The sequence below is a fragment of the Xyrauchen texanus genome, chromosome 39 (genome assembly GCF_025860055.1).
Source record: "Xyrauchen texanus isolate HMW12.3.18 chromosome 39, RBS_HiC_50CHRs, whole genome shotgun sequence".
Taxonomy (NCBI): Eukaryota; Metazoa; Chordata; class Actinopteri; order Cypriniformes; family Catostomidae; genus Xyrauchen; species Xyrauchen texanus.
The window spans coordinates 16,612,525-16,639,672 of record NC_068314.1 but is presented as its reverse complement, the minus strand read 5'-3'; the positions used below and the strand labels follow the sequence as shown (position 1 = coordinate 16,639,672).

Here is a 27,148-nt window from a genome sequence, read left to right as displayed (position 1 = left end):
ATTTCATATCATCATTTCTCTTAGGAGATATGTGTGTGTGTGTGTGTGTGTGTGTGTGTGTGTGTGTGTGTGTGTGTGTGTGTGTGTGTGTGTGTGTGTGTGTGTGTGTGTGTGTGTGTGTGTGTGTGTGTGTGTGTGTGTGTGTGACCTATAGAGGGTTGATGGATAGATAACTACCTAAACATGTGTGTGTGTGTGTGTGTGTGTGTGTGTGTGTGTGGCCTATAGAAGGTTGATGGATAGATAACTACCTAAACTTTGTGTCAAAATTGGGCTTCCATGCAGGGGGTAACTGTTTACCATTTGTGCGGTATGTGTGTGGAATTGTGCTTTAACTGACAAAACATGTGCTTTGTCACTACAAATGAGTACCGTCAGTATTTTGGTAAACAGGTTTATTTTATATAGAATTCTGACGAAATATCTTTAATACAAAAGTTTGTTACATTTTTTTTAACCATGAGATTCTAAAACAGTGGATATTGATTGATATTAGTTTATTTTACTCAAACAGGCGATACTGGCAGAGCAAACTCATTTAGAGCGGACACTTTATTAACAGCGGTTAGGCTATTTAGTTTTACCAGAGACTAAAACGTATTTTAAACCAAATGTTCAGATTAGCAAACACAATACTGTCGTTGAAATAGTATGCATTATAAATTGTAACTTTAACATGCGTGTGTGTATGTGCATTTTTCAATCAAATTAATAGAGGCGTTTTGATCCAGACTTTAAGGTGACGATCGACAAATGTTTGTGTGTGTGGGTGTGAAGTGCGCTAAGATTTGTGAGTGTCAGGGATTTGTGTATAGTCTGGACAGTCCTTTCAAATTATTCAGGCATTAAACTATCAAACATACCAATGTTGATTTATTCAGTTCTAAAAGAGTGTAACTAAACATACATCCAAGAAATAGTTTACACAAATTATATTTGTAGGCTACTATTAATATTGTAAATATCCATGGGTGCGTTTCTTCACGAGCATTAGTCTGCTGCAGATTTGTCACATCTATATTTACCTACAGTCATAACAAGTGACATAAAAAATGCACATCCGATATAAACTCAAACAATAGAGCAATTTACTTAAATCAATGAGTGGTATACATTTAAAATTGATGTGTACCAAAATAATACATTCTGATGATTGTGCTCATACTTGTGTGAACTGTTGAATACTAATGGGGAAAATGAGCAAATGCAAGATTGGCTATGAGAGAGCAGCCGGACTTGATTGCCTCCACCTGGGTGTTGTTGCTGGAAAGGAAGTGGAACGCGGGCAAAAGAGAGGACGAGGATCTGTTGATTTATTTGCAGCCTGGACTTATTAATCTGATGTTTAATAAAGTAAACTGTCTTTGTGAAATAGTCTGAGTGGTTGTGTGATTTATCTTCTGGCATTGACAAGTAGGCCTAATGAAATAACATAACTGTTACACTTGCAAAAGATTTGACAAATGCAATGTACGTTTAACAACACGTCTTAAACATGAGAGACAAAGGCGGTTATAAAAGCAATGGATACATGAGACCATTGAATTGAATCTGAAGCGTTATAGAGAGAGAATGCCAAACGAAGTGCAAGTTCTCGATATGTGACTGAAAATGATAGAATTAAACTTGAAAAGTACAATGCTCAGAACTATGCAACCAACAAGCAACATCGTATCAACATAAAAGAACAGAGCGACAGAAGTATGCCAATATCAAACAGCTACAAAGGATATAACTATTTCTTCTTTTCGTTGTAAAAAGCAGGCTGAACGGTGTGTTGTTTACACTTTCAAACCATATGTTTGTTTACTTCTGTAAGGGGTTAAACCGTTTCATTAGGTAATACGAGGTTTATACACGTGTATTATTCGGTAGTCAATCTAAAAATATTTTATTTTAAGCCATAGTAAAAACTCATTACATTACATGTGGTCTTCAGATTTGAAAACACAACTCATTTAAAACAGACCGTCTAGTGTATTTTGTGTGCAAATGTCACCGATGAGACACGTTTGTGTGCGAGACGGCAGCGGGTGTTTAACAAGTGCATTACTCTTTTAAAATGATATTTTTCCTAGCGAATGTTTGGCATTAGTTTAGCAAACACTTTTATTTCACTAAAACACAATAATATATATATATTTTTTAACTATAGCTCTAACAACAAATATCTTACATTTTTACTTTAACAATGTTTCCAAATCAGTGGATATTGGTTGTGAAGCAAACTCATTCAGATTTTCACTTTTAAAGATAAGGAATAAATGGTGTTACGAAAGATTACGTTTAACATTAGTTTAACAAACACGGCTATGTTACTAAATTGCAGTAACACATTTAAATGCTAATTTAGATGCATCTTTAGCACAAAGATTCTTAAATTTATTAAAGACATGAAAAGTATCTTTCTAAAGCGATGTGTAAAGGGTGTGCTGCAAATTAAATCCACATTCACTAGGCAATACAGTATTTTAGCAAACAGGTTTATTTGACTAAAACGCAATAATGTTTTTAAAGAATTCTGACGATATCTTTAATACAAAGGTTTGTTACATTTTTAATTTAAACATGAGATTCTAAAACAAAGTCTACGGTTATGCAGCAAAACACACATTCAGTTTAAATATGAACAAATATTTTAACAAAAATAAAGTTTTGTGTTTTGATTTATATTACTAAAACACGATAAGCATTTCACGTAATTCTTCATGTTGTCTTGCATTTTTACTTTTTGACAAAGAGAAATGTTTTTAAACATTAGGCTGTCTAACACATCTCTAGCAATGACGCTTTAAAGATGCTGAACAAAAACTTCACCATAAAATGTATTTAACATTTTTATTTCAACAATGATCATTTTAAATGAAATACCATACATTCATTGTAAAATGTAACAAAGATTCTTACATTTTTCCACTCAATGCCTCATTTTTCCACCCAAAGTCTTTCAATCGATACTGAGCTCTTACAGGAAGTCAGAGGTCTGGGGTAGGGAGGTTTTTTCAGAATACGCACACACCCCCCTGATCAGGCCTGATGGGGTCTTGTGTAATTCTGTTCAGCAAAACAATATGGTGCCATGAGTTTCCTGGTGTTTTATGGCTTGCTTTCATTGAAAAGCATGGTGACAACCAAAAGTGTGAAAGAAGGGGGATAAAAGGGTTTATTTTGTTATAAAAGTTTTTCTTTTTACCCATCAAGTGCTCCATGTAACGTTGTGAAACATGGTAGAGATGTGGTTAAAGAAGTATTGCTCTTTGTAATACAGGCAACAATTAAATATAATTACTTAAAAGAATAGAAAGTTTTTAGAAATCATTTGCTAAATCAATAGTTCAAATTCAGAGGTTTTTATAGTATGCTGTACACAGTTATCATAAAACCCATGTCAATTCAAGTGTGAACATTTCAAAGAAATGGGGTGCTAGCATACTGGACAACAATCAAATGACTTGTGATATACACACACAAGATATTTTAACACTTAATTCACACCCTGAAACTACATTCATGGTACTGTTACGTCCGTGGGGTGTCAAACACAAATGCAAAGGCTGCGTTTACTTTGACACTCATATTTTTGGTATTAATTTACTCATTCCTGGACCAAACCTCACACTCAGAAACGTGTACATGAACAAAAATGTGTACTGTTGTGATGCCAACTGATCATCGCTTTACTGATTTTTATTTCAAGAAAACCACAAAGTCTACCAATAACTGATGAAGTAACATGTTTACAGGTGTGCATTTACTCACAAAAGTTCCTCTATTGCCACAATTGGATTTTTGTTTGTTGTAGAGTTATCCTCATTTGTAAATAGTTGTTTGTTTAAATGTTGCGATATTTTCTAGTTTACAAAGATGTCAGTTTTAACACACACACACACACACACACACACACACACACACACAACACACACACACACACACACACACAACACACAGGTAAGTATCATTATAATATCAAATTCACAACGATCAGTCCTTCTATACGTTACACTAATGTAAGTACATTAACTTTGTCATACGTTGACTGAACCACAATAAATGTTACTCCAAACCTGGAATAAAATAATTTGCCAGAGTACCAGATTTATTTATTAGCCAACAAACATCCGGGTCAATTTTGAACAAATGTTGAAGTATTTTAAATATTACTTAAATCACAATACAGTTCTGGGTTTTAATGGCATGTGACATATGACTACAGAATGTTGCATATGAATAAAAAACAGTAAAATAGCGAAACTTCATGGTTGAGGGTTTTTCTATGATGAGTTTATCTCTTATTTTTGCTATTGTGTGGACATAGTATCACTTCTTTTACATTTGTCATCAGTGTTTACACTCAAATCTGGACACAGACCCTTCAATTCAGAATAAAATGACAGAGAGCTCAGTCAGATGTTTTATCACTTTGATTCATTTAATAACCACAGCTTGATGTTACTTGTTCTTTTAAGAAAGTTCACTTTCACAAAGATCTTCAGTCACTTAGCGCGTATCGATCTGCAGGACAATGACTGCAAAATGTAATTTACTTTTACACATCTAAAGCACAAATAGTGTGTCAGTACAGCGTTTGTTTGTGCATGTGTGTAGTTAGTAAAGTGTTTGTATGGTGTGATGTTCGATACAACCATTACACACAACTAGATACTTTTAACAAATACTTGTAAAACAACCCTTCTTATTGGTCTTCATGGAAAAACTATAGTGATTACAACAAACATGATATATTTAAACAGTCTAGATGTCAAAACTGTTGATGTTTACTGAAATGCCATGAATTTCAAAATATTACTTTAGTATTTTAAAAACTGAATAAACTATTATAAAATAATGCAATAGAAGAACGATGTAAAATTAACAGTGTTAGTTCAAGAGTATTTTCTGAAAGTTAAAAGACTGACACAGCCCTATCAATACACATAAGGGTTTACTATAGGTCATTCAGACGTTAAATCTCTCACAGTATCCATTTGTTTCTTTAGACCGGTCAAACAATACAACCATTTGCAGAAACATGTCCCGACATAATTATAAATGATCTTAACAATTTGGTTATTTCACATTTGCCACAATGTCTCTGTAGATGTTTAGCCAGTACCATTATTCTATAAGATTCCCCATGGCACAGTCACATTTTGCCAACTGCTGGACAGTCAGTCCATCTATCTACAGCATCATAAATGATCATGTCACAGCTTTCATCCATCATAGTCTGTATTGTAACATCAGTTTCGTAGAAAATGCACTCTTCTTCTACATAGCTTGTACAAAATATCCAAGACAAATGTCTGTATCATCTGTAGATCGGGTGATCAACCAAACACTTTCAAAGCTTGGACTAGAATATGATTAAGATACGGTTTCAATAATCTATCAATTAGTTCTTCAAAGTTTGAAAAGAAAGAAATACTCATCATCAGTCTCATAAACAGGTGTGAAAATTAATTTATTTAATTTAATGTTAATAATTACATCTAGATTTAACGTCTGAATGACCTATAGTAAACCCTTATGTGTATTGATAGGGCTGTGTCAGTCTTTTAACTTTCAGAAAATACTCTTGAACTAACACTGTTAATTTTACATCGTTCTTCTATTGCATTATTTTATAATAGTTTATTCAGTTTTTAAAATACTAAAGTAATATTTTGAAATTCATGGCATTTCAGTAAACATCAACAGTTTTGACATCTAGACTGTTTAAATATATCATGTTTGTTGTAATCACTATAGTTTTTCCATGAAGACCAATAAGAAGGGTTGTTTTACAAGTATTTGTTAAAAGTATCTAGTTGTGTGTAATGGTTGTATCGGAACATCACACCATACAAACACTTTACTAACTACACACATGCACAAACAAACGCTGTACTGACACACTATTTGTGCTTTAGATGTGTAAAAGTAAATTACATTTTGCAGTCATTGTCCTGCAGATCGATACCACGTTAAGTGACTGAAGATCTTTGTGAAAGTGAACTTTCTTAAAAGAACAAGTAACATCAAGCTGTGGTTATTAAATGAATCAAAGTGATAAAACATCTGACTGAGCTCTCTGTCATTTTATTCTGAATTGAAGGGTCTGTGTCCAGATTTGAGTGTAAACACTGATGACAAATGTAAAAGAAGTGATACTATGTCCACACAATAGCAAAAATAAGAGATAAACTCATCATAGAAAAACCCTCAACCATGAAGTTTCGCTATTTTACTGTTTTTTATTCATATGCAACATTCTGTAGTCATATGTCACATGCCATTAAAACCCAGAACTGTATTGTGATTTAAGTAATATTTAAAATACTTCAACATTTGTTCAAAATTGACCCGGATGTTTGTTGGCTAATAAATAAATCTGGTACTCTGGCAAATTATTTTATTCCAGGTTTGGAGTAACATTTATTGTGGTTCAGTCAACGTACGACAAAGTTAATGTACTTACATTAGTGTAATGTATAGAAGGACTGATCGTTGTGAATTTGATATTATAATGATACTTACCTGTGTGTGTGTGTGTGTGTGTGTGTGTGTGTGAGCGTGTATTTATCACTTTGTGGGGACCAAATGTCCCAATAAGGATAGTAAAACCCGAAATTTTTGACCTTGTGGGGACATTTTGTCGGTCCCTATGAGGAAAACAGCTTATAAATCATACTAAATTATGTTTTTTGAAAATGTAAAAATGCAGAAAGTTTTCTGTGAGGGTTAGGTTTAGGGGTAGGGTTAGGTTTAGGGGATAGAATATAAAGTTTGTACAGTATAAAAACCATTATGTCTATGGAAAGTCCCCATAAAACATGGAAACACAACATGTGTGTGTGTGTGTGTGTGTGTGTGTGTGTGTGTGTGTGTGTGTGTGTGTGTGTGTGTGTGTGTGTGTGTAAAACTGACATCTTTGTAAACTAGAAAATATCGCAACATTTAAACAAACAACTATTTACAAATGAGGATAACTCTACAACAAACAAAAATCCAATTGTGGCAATAGAGGAACTTTTGTGAGTAAATGCACACCTGTAAACATGTTACTTCATCAGTTATTGGTAGACTTTGTGGTTTTCTTGAAATAAAAATCAGTAAAGCGATGATCAGTTGGCATCACAACAGTACACATTTTTGTTCATGTACACGTTTCTGAGTGTGAGGTTTGGTCCAGGAATGAGTAAATTAATACCAAAAATATGAGTGTCAAAGTAAACGCAGCCTTTGCATTTGTGTTTGACACCCCACGGACGTAACAGTACCATGTATGTAGTTTCAGGGTGTGAATTAAGTGTTAAAATATCTTGTGTGTGTATATCACAAGTCATTTGATTGTTGTCCAGTATGCTAGCACCCCATTTCTTTGAAATGTTCACACTTGAATTGACATGGGTTTTATGATAACTGTGTACAGCATACTATAAAAACCTCTGAATTTGAACTATTGATTTAGCAAATGATTTCTAAAAACTTTCTATTCTTTTAAGTAATTATATTTAATTGTTGCCTGTATTACAAAGAGCAATACTTCTTTAACCACATCTCTACCATGTTTCACAACGTTACATGGAGCACTTGATGGGTAAAAAGAAAAACTTTTATAACAAAATAAACCCTTTTATCCCCCTTCTTTCACACTTTTGGTTGTCACCATGCTTTTCAATGAAAGCAAGCCATAAAACACCAGGAAACTCATGGCACCATATTGTTTTGCTGAACAGAATTACACAAGACCCCATCAGGCCTGATCAGGGGGGTGTGTGCGTATTCTGAAAAAACCTCCCTACCCCAGACCTCTGACTTCCTGTAAGAGCTCAGTATCGATTGAAAGACTTTGGGTGGAAAAATGAGGCATTGAGTGGAAAAATGTAAGAATCTTTGTTACATTTTACAATGAATGTATGGTATTTCATTTAAAATGATCATTGTTGAAATAAAAATGTTAAATACATTTTATGGTAAAGTTTTTGTTCAGCATCTTTAAAGCGTCATTGCTAGAGATGTGTTAGACAGCCTAATGTTTAAAAACATTTCTCTTTGTCAAAAAGTAAAAATGCAAGACAACATGAAGAATTACGTGAAATGCTTATCGTGTTTTAGTAATATAAATCAAAACACAAAACTTTATTTTTGTTAAAATATTTGTTCATATTTAAACTGAATGTGTGTTTTGGTGCATAACCGTAGACTTTGTTTTAGAATCTCATGTTTAAATTAAAAATGTAACAAACCTTTGTATTAAAGATATCGTCAGAATTCTTTAAAAACATTATTGCGTTTTAGTCAAATAAACCTGTTTGCTAAAATACTGTATTGCCTAGTGAATGTGGATTTAATTTGCAGCACGCCCTTTACACATCGTTTTAGAAAGATACTTTTCATGTCTTTAATAAATTTAAGAATCTTTGTGCTAAAGATGCATCTAAATTAGCATTTAAATGTGTTACTGCAATTTAGTAACATAGCCGTGTTTGTTAAACTAATGTTAAACGTAATCTTTCGTAACACCATTTATTCCTTATCTTTAAAAGTGAAAATCTGAATGAGTTTGCTTCACAACCAATATCCACTGATTTGGAAACATTGTTAAAGGTAAAAATGTAAGATATTTGTTGTTAGAGCTATAGCTAAAAAAATATATATATTATTGTGTTTTAGTGAAATAAAAGTGTTTGCTAAACTAATGCCAAACATTCGCTTGGAAAAATATCATTTTAAAAGTGTAATGCACTTGTTAAACACCCGCTGCCGTCTCGCACACAAACGTGTCTCATCGGTGACATTTGCACACAAAATACACTAGACGGTCTGTTTTAAATGGGTTGTGTTTTCAAATCTGAAGACCACATGTAATGTAATGAGTTTTTTACTATGGCTTAAAATAAAATATTTTTAGATTGACTACCGAATAATACACGTGTATAAACCTCGTATTACCTAATGAAACAGTTTAACCCCTTACAGAAGTAAACAAACATATGGTTTGAAAGTGTAAACAACACACCGTTCAGCCTGCTTTTTAAAACGAAAAGAAGAAATAGTTATATCCTTTTTAGCTGTTTGATATTGGCATACTTCTGTCGCTCTGTTCTTTTATGTTGATACGATGTTGCTTGTTGGTTGCATAGTTCTGAGCATTGTACTTTTCAAGTTTAATTCTATCATTTTCAGTCACATATCGAGAACTTGCACTTCGTTTGGCATTCTCTCTCTATAACGCTTCAGATTCAATTCAATGGTCTCATGTATCCATTGCTTTTATAACCGCCTTTGTCTCTCATGTTTAAGACGTGTTGTTAAACGTACATTGCATTTGTCAAATCTTTTGCAAGTGTAACAGTTATGTTATTTCATTAGGCCTACTTGTCAATGCCAGAAGATAAATCACACAACCACTCAGACTATTTCACAAAGACAGTTTACTTTATTAAACATCAGATTAATAAGTCCAGGCTGCAAATAAATCAACAGATCCTCGTCCTCTCTTTTGCCCGCGTTCCACTTCCTTTCCGCAACAACACCCAGGTGGAGGCAATCAAGTCCGGCTGCTCTCTCATAGCCAATCTTGCATTTGCTCATTTTCCCCATTAGTATTCAACAGTTCACACAAGTATGAGCACAATCATCAGAATGTATTATTTTGGTACACATCAATTTTAAATGTATACCACTCATTGATTTAAGTAAATTGCTCTATTGTTTGAGTTTATATCGGATGTGCATTTTTTATGTCACTTGTTATGACTGTAGGTAAATATAGATGTGACAAATCTGCAGCAGACGAATGCTCGTGAAGAAACGCACCCATGGATATTTACAATATTAATAGTAGCCTACAAATATAATTTGTGTAAACTATTTCTTGGATGTATGTTTAGTTACACTCTTTTAGAACTGAATAAATCAACATTGGTATGTTTGATAGTTTAATGCCTGAATAATTTGAAAGGACTGTCCAGACTATACCAAAATCCCTGACACTTCGAAATCTTGGCGCGTCTTCACCCCCCGCCACAAAACATTTGTCGATCGTCGCCTTAAAGTCTGGATCAAAAACGCCTTATTAATTTGATTGGAAAAATGCAATACAACACGTGTTAAAGTTACAATTTATAATGCATACTATTTCAACGGCAGCATTGTGTTTGCCAATCTGAACATTTGGTTTAAAATACGTTTTAGTCTCTGGTAAAAATAAATAGCCTAACCGTTGTTAATAAAGTGTCCGTCTAAATGAGTTTGCTCTGCCAGTATCGTCTGTTTGAGTAAAATAAACTAATATCAATCAATATCCACTGTTTTAGAATCTCATGGTTAAAAAAAAATGTAACAAACTTTTGTATTAAAGATATTTCGTCAGAATTCTATATAAAATAAACCTGTTTACCAAAATACTGACGGTACTCATTTGTAGTGACAAAGCACATGTTTTGTCAGTTAAAGCGCAATTTCCACACACATACCGCACAAATGGTAAAAAGTTACCCCCCCCCTCTGCATGGAAGCCCAATTTTGACACAAAGTTTAGGTAGTTATCTATCCATCAACCCTCTATAGGCCACACACACACACACACACACACACACACACACACACACACACACACACACACACACACACACACACACACACACACACACACACACACACACACATGTTTAGGTAGTTATCTATCCATCAACCTCTATAGGCCACACACACACACACACACACACACACACACACACACACACACACACACACACACACACGTTTAGGTAGTTATCTATCCATCAACCCTCTATAGGTCACACACACACACACACACACACACACACACACACACACACATATCTCCTAAGAGAAATGATGATATGAAATTAACACAGGTTTTAGGACTGTCTTGCATTTGTCACTGTTCTTAAAACATTATCGCAACCCCTCGCTCATGAAAGGACTGCGCAGAACTAATGTAAGATTTTTGTGTTAAATCTGTATTTTATAAAGCGAACTATTTTGTTTTTAAAATGTAAGACCTTTTGTTAGTGTTACAGATAAAATTAATTATTGTGTTTGTTAATCTAATATCAAAGATTAAGGATGATAAACTATTTTCAATATTTTTAAAAATGTCTTTGATGTGTTTTGACAATCTGAACCTTTGATCTATAAAAAAGGTCACTGATAAAATACCACATATGCATTTGCTAACGATTTATTTATTATTTTTAAAAATGACTAGCATCCTTTGATTTTGATCAGTCAATATCCACTGTTTAGAAACATCTGTTGTTAGAACTACAATTAAATGAAATATTGTTTTTAATAATACGTGTATTTGTTAAACCAATATCAAAGATTATAGTTGTTGAAAACCACGTCATTGTGCCGAGAATGCCACTGAATTGCCTTTGTTTTCACAACAGCTCCGCGTAGATCAGAGCTCAGTGGATTACCATGCCACACCTCTCCCATACCGGGAGTCGAACCCGGGCCGCCTGGGTGAAAACCAGGAATCCTAACCTCTAGACCATATGGGAGTCTGAGAGGTGTTTAAAAACACATTTTCTCCTCTGTTAAAAGTAAATAACAATCATTAACCATTAAATCCTTATTTTAAAGCGACCATCTGAATGTTTTTTGTCTTATCCAATATCCACTGTTTTAGAAAACACATTTTCATCCTTTTGTTAATAAAAAAACTTGTACCATGTTTGACACCAAGCATTACACGCTCATTAAAGATGTTATTTAAACACATTTTAAACATAATACTGCTTTTTATGTCTTACAATAATAATAATAAATCCAAATGAACCCCACACACACACATTACTTTAACATGTTTCTGAAAAACAACTCAATGATTACAACAATGAATTATTTCATCATGAACCATACATTATCTTGACATCTCATTTTCAAACCTAAACTCTTTTTAAATACACAGTTGTGGGGGCGGATACCTCTGCAGACATATAACATCAGATATGACCAAACACGTCACACCACAACACACACACCGGAATGGGGGAAGGTGGGTGGGAGGGAAAGAGGGCGGGTGGGGCGGGGCGGGGCGAGCGGAAGGGGAAAGGTCACAGGTACAGCAATTAAGCCATAAATCATTTTTTGACACAAAGTATATTATAAGAACTACTTAGGTCTGTTATAGTCAGGTATTTTAGCACTTTTTCATGTCTTTAAAAAAATAATTTCACACCTGAATATTTAAAACACACAAATGTTTATATATGCACTCTATTATATATGCAACCTCTGATTCATATTCTGATTATTTCATAAAGTTTCTCTTTGCGCACAATATATAACATGAAGGAAAACTCATTATTAAAATTAAAGTCAACTTAATTTAAATGAATAATATGCATTAGATTGATTGCACAGACATCATAATCTCCTCGCTGTGGTTTCTTGGATTACTGTCAGGCTGAGAATACACCAACACTTTGGACTAAAGTTATATTAAGAAATTGCATAGAAGTTAACTTTGAAGTTATTGTGGCTTGTATGATAACAATCAATCAGTACACCAGTATTTTCCTGTATAATGTTTTTTCAACTTTTTGATCCGTCAATTTATTAGAAAACCTTTGAACATTATTGTTAAACCTATGACGCCTGATAAAATGCATATTGGTTTTTGAAGACCCCACAAAATGGTTTGACAAGCACAGATTTCTTTCCCGTGTTGACATATTTCCTATTAAAACAGGAAGTTGATATAAGACTTATTGAATGGCTAATCCTTTATTTAGCATAGCCAATAGGCTTTAGTTTATATAACAGTCCCACAAATCCAAGGAGATCTATTGTTCCCGAAGAGAGCAATCAGCATCCCCACTCATTTCAATAGCAGTTGCTTGGCTGGTGCATGCATCTCTGGAAGTAAATGACCTTTGTTGGCACCCAGTTCTATAATTTTTTACCAACCATGTGCATTCTTCATCCAAAGTGAAAAGACTGCCTGATGACGATAAATATTGTGGAGGATGTATATATAAAATATTAAAAAAATGAATCTACTGACAGCACTATATATATATATATATATATATATATATATATATATATATATATATATATATATATATATATATATACAGTATATATTGAATATGTACTGTCAATTAATTCCAGCCAACAGGGAAAACAGTCTGTTTCACATTGGTAAGAGCGGTCTTAAAATTAGCCATGTTAAATATCTACTGTAATGTAATGACACTTTTGCAATTTAAACATTGCCTGTATAAAATAGTATTTTGTCAGAATACACATGAATACACAGAAATCAAAGTCAATGGTAGTTACAACATCTACCAGTAGGACTAACTGCCAAAACTAACTGGCCAAAGTTTGACCCCCTGATTTTGATTAACACCAATTTTTCCTGTTTTAACATATTCTTTATTGAAACAGGAAGTTTATTTTTCATCACAGCCCATGATTTGCTGCTGTTGCTTGTCAGTGGAAGGTGGTTTTAGGGAGAAGGGAAAGAAAGACTGTTAATTTTCATTGTGTATGTCTGATTTTCTAGTATGTATAGATGGTCTCAAAGCTTACAAACATGCACTACACAAAGCCACAAAACTAAAATGCTATGGTGTCTATGGTGATGCGTTACAGCAATCTCAGCATAGCAGAATTTCCAATTGTTTGACACAAACAAAACTACACCACAGTCCCAGTAAAAACACAATGTAGAAGTTTATTAAAACTCAGTTCAATCTTTTGATGGCTGCGAGGAGCCTTTGTGAAAATCCACTTGTGTCAGAATGATTACTTCAAAAGACGTTGAATTATTAAGGACAAAATCGAAAACATGGCTGACATCCTAAATCTACAAGACTCCTGCGTGGCAGATCTTGATGAGGTGTCTTTGTTGCTTTGTAAAACGGGCCATCTGCAGGGCAGCTACCCAGTGAGGGGTAATGTGGCCCAGTGCGGAGGGCTCAGAAAGTGTGAGCTGGATCAGCTTCCGCTGCTACGGTTACTGCTGCTAGGGTTACGGCTGGTACAGTAAATTCATTGATTTAGTCCACCGTTTGCCATCCCTCCCACCAAAACCCCCTCCGATGCTCAGTTGTGATGTAAATATTATCTTACGCTTCTCTCCTAAGCGATCAACTTTCTGAGAGAGATTAACATCGGAGTGGGTAGCTCTATTAAGAACCCGGCGCGGGGCCGACTGTGTCTGTTGTCATCTCTCCCTGCGGCTGCCATCTTTTTCAACCCATTTGTCCATTCTGATGCTGAAACACTAATGCAGTGTGTCTTACCCATGGTAATGTGCAAACCTAGACCCGAAACCAATTTTGCCATATCGGAGCTGGCAGCAGAGTGAGTGAATGCCTCTGGTGTATATTTGTTGAGAGTCATGGGTGGAATAAAAAGGATCATATTATTGTCTGAGGTCAAGAAAACACTTTACCTCCTGTTTACCTCCTGATAAATTATGCCTGTGATTAAATGAAAAAAGTTCCAAAAAATAGATAGTCTGTAATCATTTTCTCACTCATGTCTAGCCAAACCCAAATTACTCTCTCTCTCTACTTTGGAAGGCAGAAGGAGACATTTTGAAGAAAATCATGCTGCTTTTTTCCACGCAATAAAAGTAGACATTGACCATAAGTTGTAAAGCTCCAAAAAGGACTAAGAAAAGCATAATATAAGCACCATGAAATTGTCCATGATTTGTGTGCTACATTCCAAGTATTCAGAAGACATACGATAGCTTTTTGTGAAGAATAGACAACATTTGAAGTTGTTATTCACTGAAAATCTTCCCATCCACATTCACAAACTTGCCTGTAGGAAGCAAAAAGCAGCACATTTTAATTGTGGCAGGAAAGTGAGTAGATGTTACATTTTTACATTTTGATTATAATATAATTAGCTATTTGTGATTTATTATTTAATCAAACTAGATGCCCTCGAGGGTAAGATAACATCTGGTCCAAAGGTCTGATCATCCTTCTCTTGCATTGTATGGTCCGTAAGAAATATATTTCTAAAAATCTTTGTTAGTGTTCTGCTGGAGAAAGAAAGTCATACATATCTGTTATGGCATGATGTTGAGTAAATAATGAGAGATTTTTCTATCCCTTTAAAGCCTAGTGTGACCGTAGCTTTGTCTTGGCTACTGATATGACTTGATTGTGCATTGCTGCAAACATAATCATATAAAGTTCTCTATAATTTAGGTAATTCAGGGGTAGAACTTTTTTTTTATGGAAAAAAAAAACAGGTTTCTCCAATGGGATTGTCTCCATTTTTTCTTTTTCATAAAAACAAACAAATTTGTATTTCTTGAATTTGCATAGTTGGATGTATATCCGTGCAAATGAACTGCAAAAGTTGAACTAGCAAAGAGTTTTGGTCAGCATTTCAAATAATGCAGCTCTGAGCAGGGAAGTAATGCGTCAATATTACCATACATCACAATGATTGTGCAGCTATCATGAGCTGGACTAAATTCCTGTGCTTTTGTTCAGTTCCACAGAGGAAATAAGTCTGGCATCTGATGAATTGGCTTGCGTTGACAGGAATGCGACAGATTATACTAATGCACTGAAAGACTTTCTATTGCTCAATTATCTCTAATTAACTGCTCAAATGCCTCTGAATGGTTATAAATTGTGTAATTCAAACAAATTTGTAAACCTGAATGCAAAGGTTTGGTTCTCATGAGTTCAGATCGTGCTACAGTATTGTACTAGCCAAACAAAGCAAAGCAAAATAAAACAAAACAAAGCAGATCTGATATTGAGAAATACAAAGCATAAAGGCACATATGTCAGACTGGTTAATGACAGTGACAGTTTACTGATGATTCTTATCCCGGTAATCGGTCATACTTCCACTGTGACAGTGCTTTAAACAAACAAAAAAAAAGGTTAATAATTTAATCACCCAATGTTTTGTTCTAAACATATATGACTGTCTTCCTTGGAACAATAAAGGTGCATTTTCCACTCTTTTCCATACAATGAAAGTGAAGACTCGGGCTGTTAAGCTCCAAGATTACAAAAAAGCACCATCAAAGTATAATGAAAGGGACCCAAATGACTTAAGCACTATATTTGAAGTGTTCTAAAGCCAGAAAGGGATTGTATAAGGAACAGACCTAATTCAAGTTGTTGAAATATAGCACTTGGAATAAAGTGAATACACACAAGTCATTTGGACCACTTTTTGATATAGGCTGAATATTCTCCAAAACTCACCTTTTGTCATGCAATCATGTTTTTTTAATTTTATTTTTAAGATCATGGGTAGGACTGACTAATGTCAAACCAGAAAACTTTGTAAGCTTTTATTTTACACAGAATTATTTGAAGTCCCTTTCATATGACTTATCAGGTCTTCAACATACAGTACCTCTTAACACAAGCATCATGCAACGTTTTACCTCCACATGAATAGTATTTCAGATAGTGGCATGGGAGGGCGATTTTACAAGGCACACAGGTTTTCTACGATGCTTTGTTTTTCTTTGAATGTCACAATATGCCCTTGCCATTGTACAGCTCAATGTAGATATCAGAGACAGTATAGGAGGAGAAGAGCCATTCATATAAAACATGAATTGAAGTAGTCAGAACACTCATTATGGTGGCTGTAGAAATGTTTTTTTTTAGTCAAAAGAGCTAGTTTGTTAGACGTATCTTCTGTTTCTTTGTATGCTAGAATGTTTGTGATTATTAGTTTGATCAACAGGCAAAATATATATTTTTTGCATGCTTTCTGCCAAAGTAACATTTATTATACCATTGCTGTTGGATCATGTTTAAATGTGAAACTTTTGGGTTCTCCCCATTGTATGCCTATTACCTACATATAATGTAGCTGCCTGTGTGCATGAACAGTATGGTCACTGAGTAAACTGACTTGCCTTAAAGGGACTTTGTAGATACAGGATCAGCGTCTTGTTTTTGTTATTTGCATCGACCACATATTGAAACGTCACACACATTTTTGGTGATCTTTGGCTGCACTTTGAAAAGTTAGAGGCAAACAATAATCAATAAGGGTCAAAGTTGACATTTTTGGATTAAGCCTCTGGTTACAACATTTGACCTGAGTGCAACATGGCCCTGAGGGTAGCATTGTAGCTTGATTCTTCACTCCAACAGTTTTCAATGCATAGAGGAGCATTAACTTTGTGCGACCCCACGTCTATATGTGTGGACTTTGTATTTTTGCTTCACTATATGCAATGCATAATTTAAACAAATTAAAACCGACTGAATACTGTTCACGAGACTCTATACTGTCATTTAAGCTTCATGCATGGGTTAAACTTCTGGTGCACCATGACACGTTACAGCACAGTGTGATGTTGATATCCAGGAAGTGCTGCTACTGGCGCAGCGTCAACGCAAGAGCATCTGGTAAGTGGTAGTGGTGTAGTGGGCTAAAGCACATAACTGTTAATCAGAAGGTCTCTGGTTCGAGCACCACAGCCACCACCATTGTATCCTTGAGCAAGGCACTTAACTCCAGGTTGCTCCGGGGGGATTGTCCCTGTAATAAGTGCACTGTAAGTCGCTTTGGAAAAAAGCGTCTGCCAAATGCATAAATGTAAATGTAAATGGTAAGAAACCTCATTACGTTTTTTGACTGAAATCTTATTGGTTGTAAAGCGTAGCATCACTACATTCGTTTGATATGCCGCTTTAAAAATTTTTTTGTGCATCAGCACGTTGATAAACATGATGTCCACATATGTTGAAATTAGGACCTCATTCACTTATAAGTTGAAAAAAAATATGTTAGTTATTTTGAATATTTTTCAACATTAACACCTCTGTGGGTCAAAACTCTTCATTTTAATATAAATGTTGTTATTGTTTTATTTTGTTATCACTGTACAATACGGTTCTATTCATAAACATTAGTAAATGCATTCCTATATATTTACTATGCATTTTCACATTGAGAATAAATGTATTCATGGAAAAGCTGAAACTTTTTGCTTTTAGAGGCTTTAGATGCAGTTAGGATTAAAATAAGATGCATTTCTAACTGAGACTAGTGCAGACAGACAGTAAGCTAAATAAGGAGCAAAGGTGCGTCCTATATCTCTCTATGCAGCTAAGTGTATTCACTCCTAAAATCCGACCAAAATTTCAGACTGCAGATGATGTTTGGACTGCTCGACATATTTGGCAGACATGGGACAATGATAATCAGTGCATAGATTCAGAATTTTATAATGCAAAACTTTATTTTAACATGGTTGGCAGTGATTTGATGATGCCGGCCATTACTTTTAATCAGAATTATTAATTCAGCTTTATAGAAAATCAGCTGTAATGTCTATAACGTATTAAAAACATGAATAACCAACATTCCTGGACACATAATAAACTATTTGATGAAAAAAATCAGACTTTCTTTAACTTGGTATTACTTGGTCCACATATGTGGAAACATATTTATAGGAAAAGCATTTGCTCTAGAATTATTATTATTTCATGCTTGTTTATTAGGTGCTACTAGTTACAAATCAAAAAGGGAAATGGAAAATGCACAAAGCAGTCACGCGAGGGGTCTCAGGATGTTAAATGAATCATGTGAAAGGACCTTAAATCTTAATTGTGTATTTTCTGTGCCACATTAGCGTCACTGGAATAGCCAAAATAATGACTGTTTTCAAACCGGTTTCCTGAGCACTTTCCTTTTCTGAACTTGTTTCTCTGAGAGTCGATCCTAAACCTTAAGTATTGTTATACAGCGACCGTTTCCACTTTGAAAACAATATGAAAATAGAAACATCTGTCTGATTTTTTTCCCCTACAGATCAATCGTGCTCCGAGTTTTGGGACGGATCAAAAGATTGATTATGATGTGAAAAAGGGGGTTTTGCTCGACACCCTAAAACTGCTCAACATCAGGTATGAAGCAACACTCTCTCCAGAGTCCCATTAGGAAGAGAACAGAAAGAGTTAATCAGAAAACTCACACTCTGCTGACGGCCGTCCACCACTTATTGTGAGCACATGAAAGTTGCTCACAATGACATGCAGTTGTTATGATCTGTTGTGTTGTGAAGGTGTCTTCATCTTTGGCTATGTTCGGAACAGTGGCGTAGCGTCTGTGTATGCACCAGAAGCGATCGCTTACAAATTCCAGCAGCACCACCATTAACAACCTGCAGCAACCAGCAGCACCTCTGCCTAGGGGGCCCGGGAATGCTTGTTGCATACAGGCCTGTACCACAAAATCTACGCCACTGGTTCGGAATAAGATACTAACACACTATTTTTACCAGTTCTGCAGTATATTGTATTTCTAGTGTGATGAATGAACAGGAAGTAGATGTGAGACTTAATACCTTTTTTTAACACTCATTGTTTGACCAGACTGCCAAAAGTTAAGATATTTTGCTACTACTACTACTACTACTAATAATAAATAAATACATTTTGATTATTTTAATTTTCAAGATGATAACTGGATGATGTTGCATACTAATGGTAGAAACTTTTATTGTGGAAAAAATGCTTGCTTTATAACTTACAATTATTTAGTACATTTTACAAGTATTGATCAATTAAGTATAAGCTATTACATTCCGAACATAGCCAATGTGTGGGTATGTATTTTTTCATGTGTGTGTTGGAGGTTGGAGTGCATGATTATTGTGGCCAGTGTTAGAAATGAACTTTTTCATGAATTGACAATATTCACTCAATGAACTTGATTTTCTGAGGATATTTATTACCTTTATGATGCATATTGTTCTAACTAGGGATGTGCCCGAAGCCAAATACACTATTTGGAAAGGCATGAATAATGACTTCAAAAAGAATAATGGATTAATCTGAATAATATAGTTTTTTTTTTGTTTGACTGATAATTCAAGAAACACAAGCATAAAGTGACATAACATTACTACGAATTTATGAATCTGTGCAGCCAATATTTCTAAAGCATAAACCTTATGAATGTAAATGTGCACGTTGTGATTTCAGATCGGATGGCCTCAGTCTCGGCTCTGTTTGCGGTCTCTTGTAATTGTGCACGTCTGGAGCTTGTCAAGTGTAATATGAACTAATATATGAAATCATGCACACTTTCCACTACATGAAATGTCTATGTTAATGTATCACATGATTCACATGTGATTCCCATGTATTTAATTATAGCCTAAACCTGAGCACAATGTTAAATTCCTGACCTGAAGTGTTGATTTCACATCGGAGCTCATCTAGCCATCTCTTTAAGTTGACCACATTTATATTTGCATCAGCAAATAAATTAATTATCTTGTTAAGACTAGAAAAGTTAGAATGGTCCATAAAGTTTTAAATACTCCATATAGTATTCATCTGTTCGGAATATTCCTGCTTATGTAAAACAAAGAATCTGAAACTTGCTCTGTCTTTTTTCTTCTTGTTCTTCTTTAAACTGCTAAATTATTATTAGGCTATTATTAGGAACATGCATACACAAGGCATATTTTATTAATAGAAGCTAAAAACACAAGTGTAACATTTATAAATGGTAATTTCATTTAGTTTAATGTACTTCTGGTTTAAGCCCCGACCACACCCGATTCTATCCAAATACAGAGACAGATCATTTTGTCATATGAACAAATGCATGCATGCAAGACTGCTTTGGGTTGCTCTGTATTACAGTTAACACAGATGCTTACAGGTGTGCGAGCTTTCAAATACTGGGGTGTAGTTACATGCAGAAAACTGAAGCATACTTTAGCCTAAAGCCTTAAAAGGTTTTTAAAGGCCATGAGAAACTCAGTGTGAAAAATTCAGTGTGTTTAAACTTTTTACTGGTAATGTACTTCAATTTAATCAATTATTAAGTCATATACAAAAGTAGCTGTACATAATGCACAAGATTTCAGATTAAAAACACACTTAACTGCCCCAGTCTTTATGTTAGATGTGTCTACCATCACAGTCATCACAGTTTTTGGTCAAATCACTATTTGAAGTTTTCCAGTTGTTGGGAGTGTTGTCCTCACTTTCAGTGTTTTTAGAGCTCATTTTGTTTAACTTAATTTTAATTCCACATTCAATAACACTCGCCTCTGAGACATTGCGATGTCAGCAGTCACTAAACCTATAACTGGATAAGCCTAGAAAATAATATAATGAAGTCTACAGTGGCCCCAAAAAGTATTTGCACACCTACTCATACACTTAAAAGTGCATGAACGAATGATTGTTAGAGCAGTGGTGCACAAACTGTGGCACCCCTTTATGTTTTTTTCCCCCATAGCACCCCAACCACTGAAAAAAAAGAAGAAGAAATAATCAAATATGTGATTGAAAACACTCCTTTATTTAAAAAAGTTAATTATTGATATTAATATTAAACAATTATATTAAAATAATATAGCCGTCAAGTGTTTCTCTTAAACATTGCTTAAAGTAATTATTCAAGAGCTAGTAATATAAAAGAGTAACATCATAGAGAACAGAGTCAACAGTGCCTAAAGTTTGTTTAGGAACAGCATCAATTAATCATTTAAAAATTGTGACATACATTTTTAAAAAAGCAATTCAATGAAAAATAGAACAACTTAAATTGTCTGCGTTATTATTAGATATACATTATTAAAGATTCAATACAGTCTTGACTGAAAAGCAGACCTGTTATTGAAATGTATTGAGTTTCAATACATTAAGCTGTTATTAAGCTTCTGAAGTTATCAAGCCAAGGACGGTGAGCGCTCTTCTCTTTGTCTTGTCAATATTGTTGTTTGATTAATATTAATGATAGGCTTATAACAGCTGCAGCAGGTCTATTAGTCTGCATTTACAAATCACACAGATCGGAAATTTAGATTTTTGTCTCGTCTACATCACGTAATACATTAATGGCTTCCACTGATATCACGTCAACAAGCTCATTCAAATGTTCACGCACCCATGAGAAACAAGAGCACATGTGCAGTCTAAAAATGGTCTTTGGTGGTGGCTGATATCCACGTATACACGTTTTATTTATTTATTTTTACATAAATGTAATTATTATTTCAGATATGTAGTTGTATTTCATGTTTTTTTGTACTTCAATGTGCTGTGGGATATCAAACTTAACACCTTATTTCTATAGGGCCAGTTATAATATTCATAGTTAGCCACTTTACTGAGTTGGGACTGCGCTTCTATAGAATATTATAAATAGTATTCCTTTTCTTTTATCAGATTCTTAATTATTGGGAATCATTTTGATTCTAGGAATATCTGATGCCAAACAGGGCCAGTTGGTTTCCTAATCTCAAACATCATTTAAACAAGGACATTTATTAAAATATTACAATATCATTATTAGCTGCACGACTTTGTTCATAATTTATAAAGGTCCAGACTTTTATTCGACATTGTAGACTTGCCCTAACCATTAAGACCATGGATGGCTCCTCATTTCAGTGGTTGGGTATTGTTTTTAATGAACAAATAATATCCTAAACACATTTAAAAACATAACTTTTTAAATACAACTGCCACAGTTGAAGAAATCTATTAAAGTTTCCTGTGATAAATGATAGAAATAGATGAGTAGATTTGAAAAGTCTGGTGCAGGTGTTTCTGATGCTGGTGCAGGTGTTTCTCTTTTCCTCATCAGTGCTGTTCAGAATGTCAGTGCTGTAACCGTTTGAAATGGTTGAATTGCTCCATATGCTTAAAATATAAAATTCTCATGTAGAAATCAAATGGGTCGCATGAGGTCTATCATGCGCCATGACATTGTGCGAACCCCAGTTTAATTGTGAATGTGATCCACTCTGTGCTATCCTGTTACCGGAGCTCACATATCGAAGGAAGCCCGGTTTAGGTGCGTGTATACAGTAGTCGGATAGAGAAGAGTGCATCACTTGCGTGAGATATTCTCAGTGGATCGCACGAGACGTACAAAAAACCAGTCTTCAATCACCGCACACATCTGCGTCATACATGAGAAGTATATTTAGCACTTGTAAAGTGGCGAAAGTAATATGAGTATTATGAAATCTGCTTCAGCGGATCGAAATGTCGCTTCGGCGGCTGCCGAAAAATTTTCAATGCAGGAAATTCCCTTGCATGTGACCGTTTAAAAAGCTTCCAGCTGGAGACAAACAGCACGTGGGTATGGAAGTCAGTACTCGGTACTGCAGGTACTTTTAACTGTTGGCTATTAAATATTAAACTGAGCAGAAATTTTCTTCACCCACGTTTGATAACAAAAAAATCTACCCATACACTTAATAGTGTCAGAATGTCATTTTGTTAGATAACAGAAATACCAAACGAAGTGGAAACTGCAAACCAATAATTATTTTCTAAGCTTATCTGAGACACCTTTGCAGTGATTTTTAACCAATTGGTGTCAAGGTGATTTTTAGGGGATGTATGAAGTCCTTTCCCCTCAGGTTCATACAGGTGTCCTTGCAGAGGAGTACACAGGTGTATTTTAATCACATAAACTATGGACATGTTCCTCTAATGTTTGGCAGCAGAAAGGCACTTCATTTTAAATGTTCCAAATACTTCATTTTGAGGAGTATATACAGTTTTACAAAATATCAAAGAAGGCGGAATTTATTTTAAATAGGCGGCATATTTATGTATATATCCGCGTACCACATGACATGCATATTTAGCACTTAATCATCTTGCTTTCTGCACTTTATATAATTCATCATTTGCTTGAGTTGCCCGAAATATTGCTTCAGCGTCACCAAAAAAATGTCAATGCAGGAAAAGCCCTTCGCAAACATGAGCATTAAGACAGAGAAGTTTTAAGTTCCCAAAATGCCGACAAAGTTTCTAAAATTGCTTTGAATCAGTTCACACTGTCCATTTCAATGAACTTGTTTAAATGGGAATCTCAGATTCAGTAATTGATTTGTTTCATAAAAACAAATGTAATAAAAATGTTAAAGTAAATAATATATGTAGGTAAATATTGCTTCTGTATATAATGTGATATTGATGCATATAAATGAAAATAATTAAATATTTTGTTTATTTAATGAAAAACATGCCTGAATTATTTTAAACCAGTTATTTTACATATTGCATCAAACATTTTTAATCTGTTTGACAAAAATGACTGCTTTTTAAAAATTATAGTTTTAAAGTAAAAAAAAAAAGTGCAATTTTGTTGACCAAAATCGCACTGTAGCACTGGATCAGGTTTCAAGTGTGCATTGCTACTATTCTGTCAGACTGAATTTCTTGATAGTCCCAATGGACGTTTACTGTGTCCCAGCTGATCCCAGACATCTGACTCTTCAGCGAAGTACCCCATTGAACCGACTGCACCATTGAACCGACTGTGTATCAAAGCCACCCCGGTGTTATTTCCCCAGCAGTGACAGGAAAAAACAATGACTTGGTGCCTTTCTTACACTCGTCGACAAGAACTCAATATGAAAGTCGTACCAATAAAATGAGAGGGTTCCCCAGTGGTTCAAAAGCCCATTGACCCTGAGTGGCCGCTAACAACAGAAAATTTAAGGGTCCAGTGAGCAATGAAATCATGAAGTGCTGAATGCTGTCGAGTCGAGTGATGTATAGAGGCCCGGAGTCTGTCAGAATATAGAGTTGGGACTATTTTGACTGTGATTACTTGATTATTTCCCTTTTTCTATCCAGAGCGAGTGATAAACGGCGAAATCTGGCCCAACAGAAGGCGGAAGCCCAACGGCGACTGTACGGACAGGGATCCATGCGGAAACTGACGGCTGGATCAACGGAATGGGAGAAACAGCGTCACCTTTTAGAGCGCAGGAGAGAGGAACTTGTGCGTACCATTTGGCTGCTACAAAGCCTTAAATTATTTAGTTATAAATACAAAAAAAAATGTAGATCATATTTAAAAGAATACTTCAACAAAATATTTTATTCTGTCATCATTTCTTGGAACACAAATGGTGAATCTTTTAAGAATGTCCTGGCCTCTCTTTTCCACATAATGAAAGTTAATGGTGACTGGGGCTGTCAAAGTCCAGAAAGACAAACAAGCACCATCAACTTTTCATAAGAGTTGTCTATATGATTTGTGTGCAGTTTTTTAAAGTCTTCTAAAATCATCTTTCTATCATAGATAGCTTTGTGTGGGCAATGGAACGAAATTCGATAAAGTGAAGGATTATCAGTGAATAATGACATAAATTTCAGTCCATTCGTCACACAAAGCTATCGTTTGTCTATCATGCTTGAAATGATGACAGAATACTCTGTACTGGAAATCACGACTGCAACCTGTTTTAGTCTACTTTCTCTGGCAATAAAAGTAAAAATTGCATACGTGCGGACAAAGTACACACTTAGTACAAGTGCAGTTCAGTAGAAGGTGCTTTGTGCACCAGTCCACTATCTTGATTGGTCTTTCAAACTATTTTTATTATATGAAGAGATGAATGAGTATGAGATGACCGCAGGTAGGTGGTATTTTCTAAGGGCAAAGCTGGACACAAAAGAGGAGGGATATTGGGGATTGGGTACTGAGTGAATATGCCTGTACCAGCATTTAGCAGAGATCAGTGACTATTAAAGAAGACAGCCTGCTGCGCCACTGCAAATTGACTACCTGACCTTTCCACAATTACAGTTTTTGATGTATTAAAATGTTACAGTGGGAGTTAAATCTATATGAATTATGAACGTGCCCCCTGTATTACCAAGTGTAGAAGAGAGGCTGTCATTTGTGCCCGCTAACTCTCAGACTTCATTAAGGTGCCTCGTAATATGGGAAACGAGTCATTCCTTGACATTGTTATGCGGTTTTGGGGTGTCTAAATTACACTGCAGGATATTTCTAGCAGAAACAGGGCTTTATTTGCCCACTCCTTTGTCGTTTTTTCCATGTCTTACCACTTATTCACATGTGATGTGCTTTCAGAAAGAAAGACTGGCCCAAGTTCGCAAGCAGGTCTCCAGGGATGAGCACGAAAAGCGACACCTGGGGAACTACAGGTAGGGAAGCCACTTGGCATTTGTTGTCCTCTAAGAATGCTCGCTAACACCTGTGGAGTCTCTTGTGGCTCGGTTTGGGATATGCGACGGTAAGAATTGCCTTTGGGACTCTCAAGTAAGGATGTAGCGAGGACAAGGGCTGTGTCCAAACCCTGAAAAATGTGGCAGAAATGTGAAGCTTATAATTACATAAAAGCATTTACAATAATTCTTCTGTTAAAACTGGTGTATTATTCAATCATTTAACCGTTATTTTAGTGTTTATGGTGTTACGTCATCACAGCAACAAAGTTGTAAAATTGGATATATCTTCACACAGTAAAGGTTAGTGACTTTATCTCACTAAAAACACACATTGTTACATCTTGTGGCTATACTTTAGAAACAGTGAGTATTTTATTGTTTACAGATTGGCCCCATTCACTTCCATTGTAAGTGTGTCATTGTAACCCAGATTTTTGCTTTTTTAAAGAAAAAGAGGGACAAGTTGAAGAGAATTTTTTTAATGCTGGTTATCAGCATTATGCTACAAATGCTGTTGATTGAGCATATCTTGTATTGAACCCGGAAAATTCCTTTAATAACAGTATTCTAACCAAGTGTTGTGCGATAAGTTTAAAGCGACTTAACGTTGTCTCTCCACACTGATTGCAAAGCTGCTACATGAGCTGACACAATCACAGCAAATCGGGAGATACTTAATATTTAATGTGCTGTTCTGTAGAGCGGAATATTGGACCAATGAGATTTTACAGTGGGCAGGGCAACCCACAACAGTGCAGCAGAAATAAAAACTATGCAAACAACAAAATGTCCTTGTCAAACAAACTGATAACCCCATGACAAAATGGCTTTTATCATCATGCCTGGTTAAGAAACAGTGAAAAGAAGTAAATAAATGAATATGTCTACTGTTTCATTTGTTTCAACTTATGATTCCATTTCTAGTTAGAAATAAGCTTTGTAGTCTTCAAATATTTGCTTGATTTTCCTTCAAAGCTTCATGACTTCATGGTTTCTTAGAGGGTTTCTTTATACAGAAAGTCTTTTAAGTCATTGACTGACTGGTAAGCAAGGCAGCTGTCCTCGAGTTTCAGACACAAGATGTTGAAAACATGAGAGAAGAGACCTGTCATTGTTGCAGAAATTCATGAACAACCAAACCCTAGCACAAAGTCTAGAAGGACCAAAATTTGTCAATATTTCATATGTTG

General features: G+C 35.1%; 1 protein-coding gene and 1 non-coding gene across 4 annotated transcripts in view; one reads left to right on the top strand and one right to left on the bottom strand.

The window, feature by feature from the left end:
- The window catches only part of LOC127632611 (tubulin polyglutamylase TTLL7-like), a 132,232-nt gene that overhangs the window by 47,321 nt on the left and 57,763 nt on the right, over positions 1–27,148 (top strand). For all 3 annotated transcript variants that reach the window (XM_052111304.1, XM_052111303.1, XM_052111302.1), the window contains exons 10-12: positions 18,799–18,893; positions 24,612–24,759; positions 25,861–25,934. In XM_052111304.1, coding sequence (XP_051967264.1) covers positions 18,799–18,893; positions 24,612–24,759; positions 25,861–25,934 — 317 coding nt within the window. The remainder of the gene's footprint in view (positions 1–18,798; positions 18,894–24,611; positions 24,760–25,860; positions 25,935–27,148) is intronic.
- On the bottom strand, positions 11,445–11,516 carry trnae-uuc (transfer RNA glutamic acid (anticodon UUC)). Its single transcript has one exon. It is a non-coding gene; the product is annotated as a tRNA-Glu (tRNA).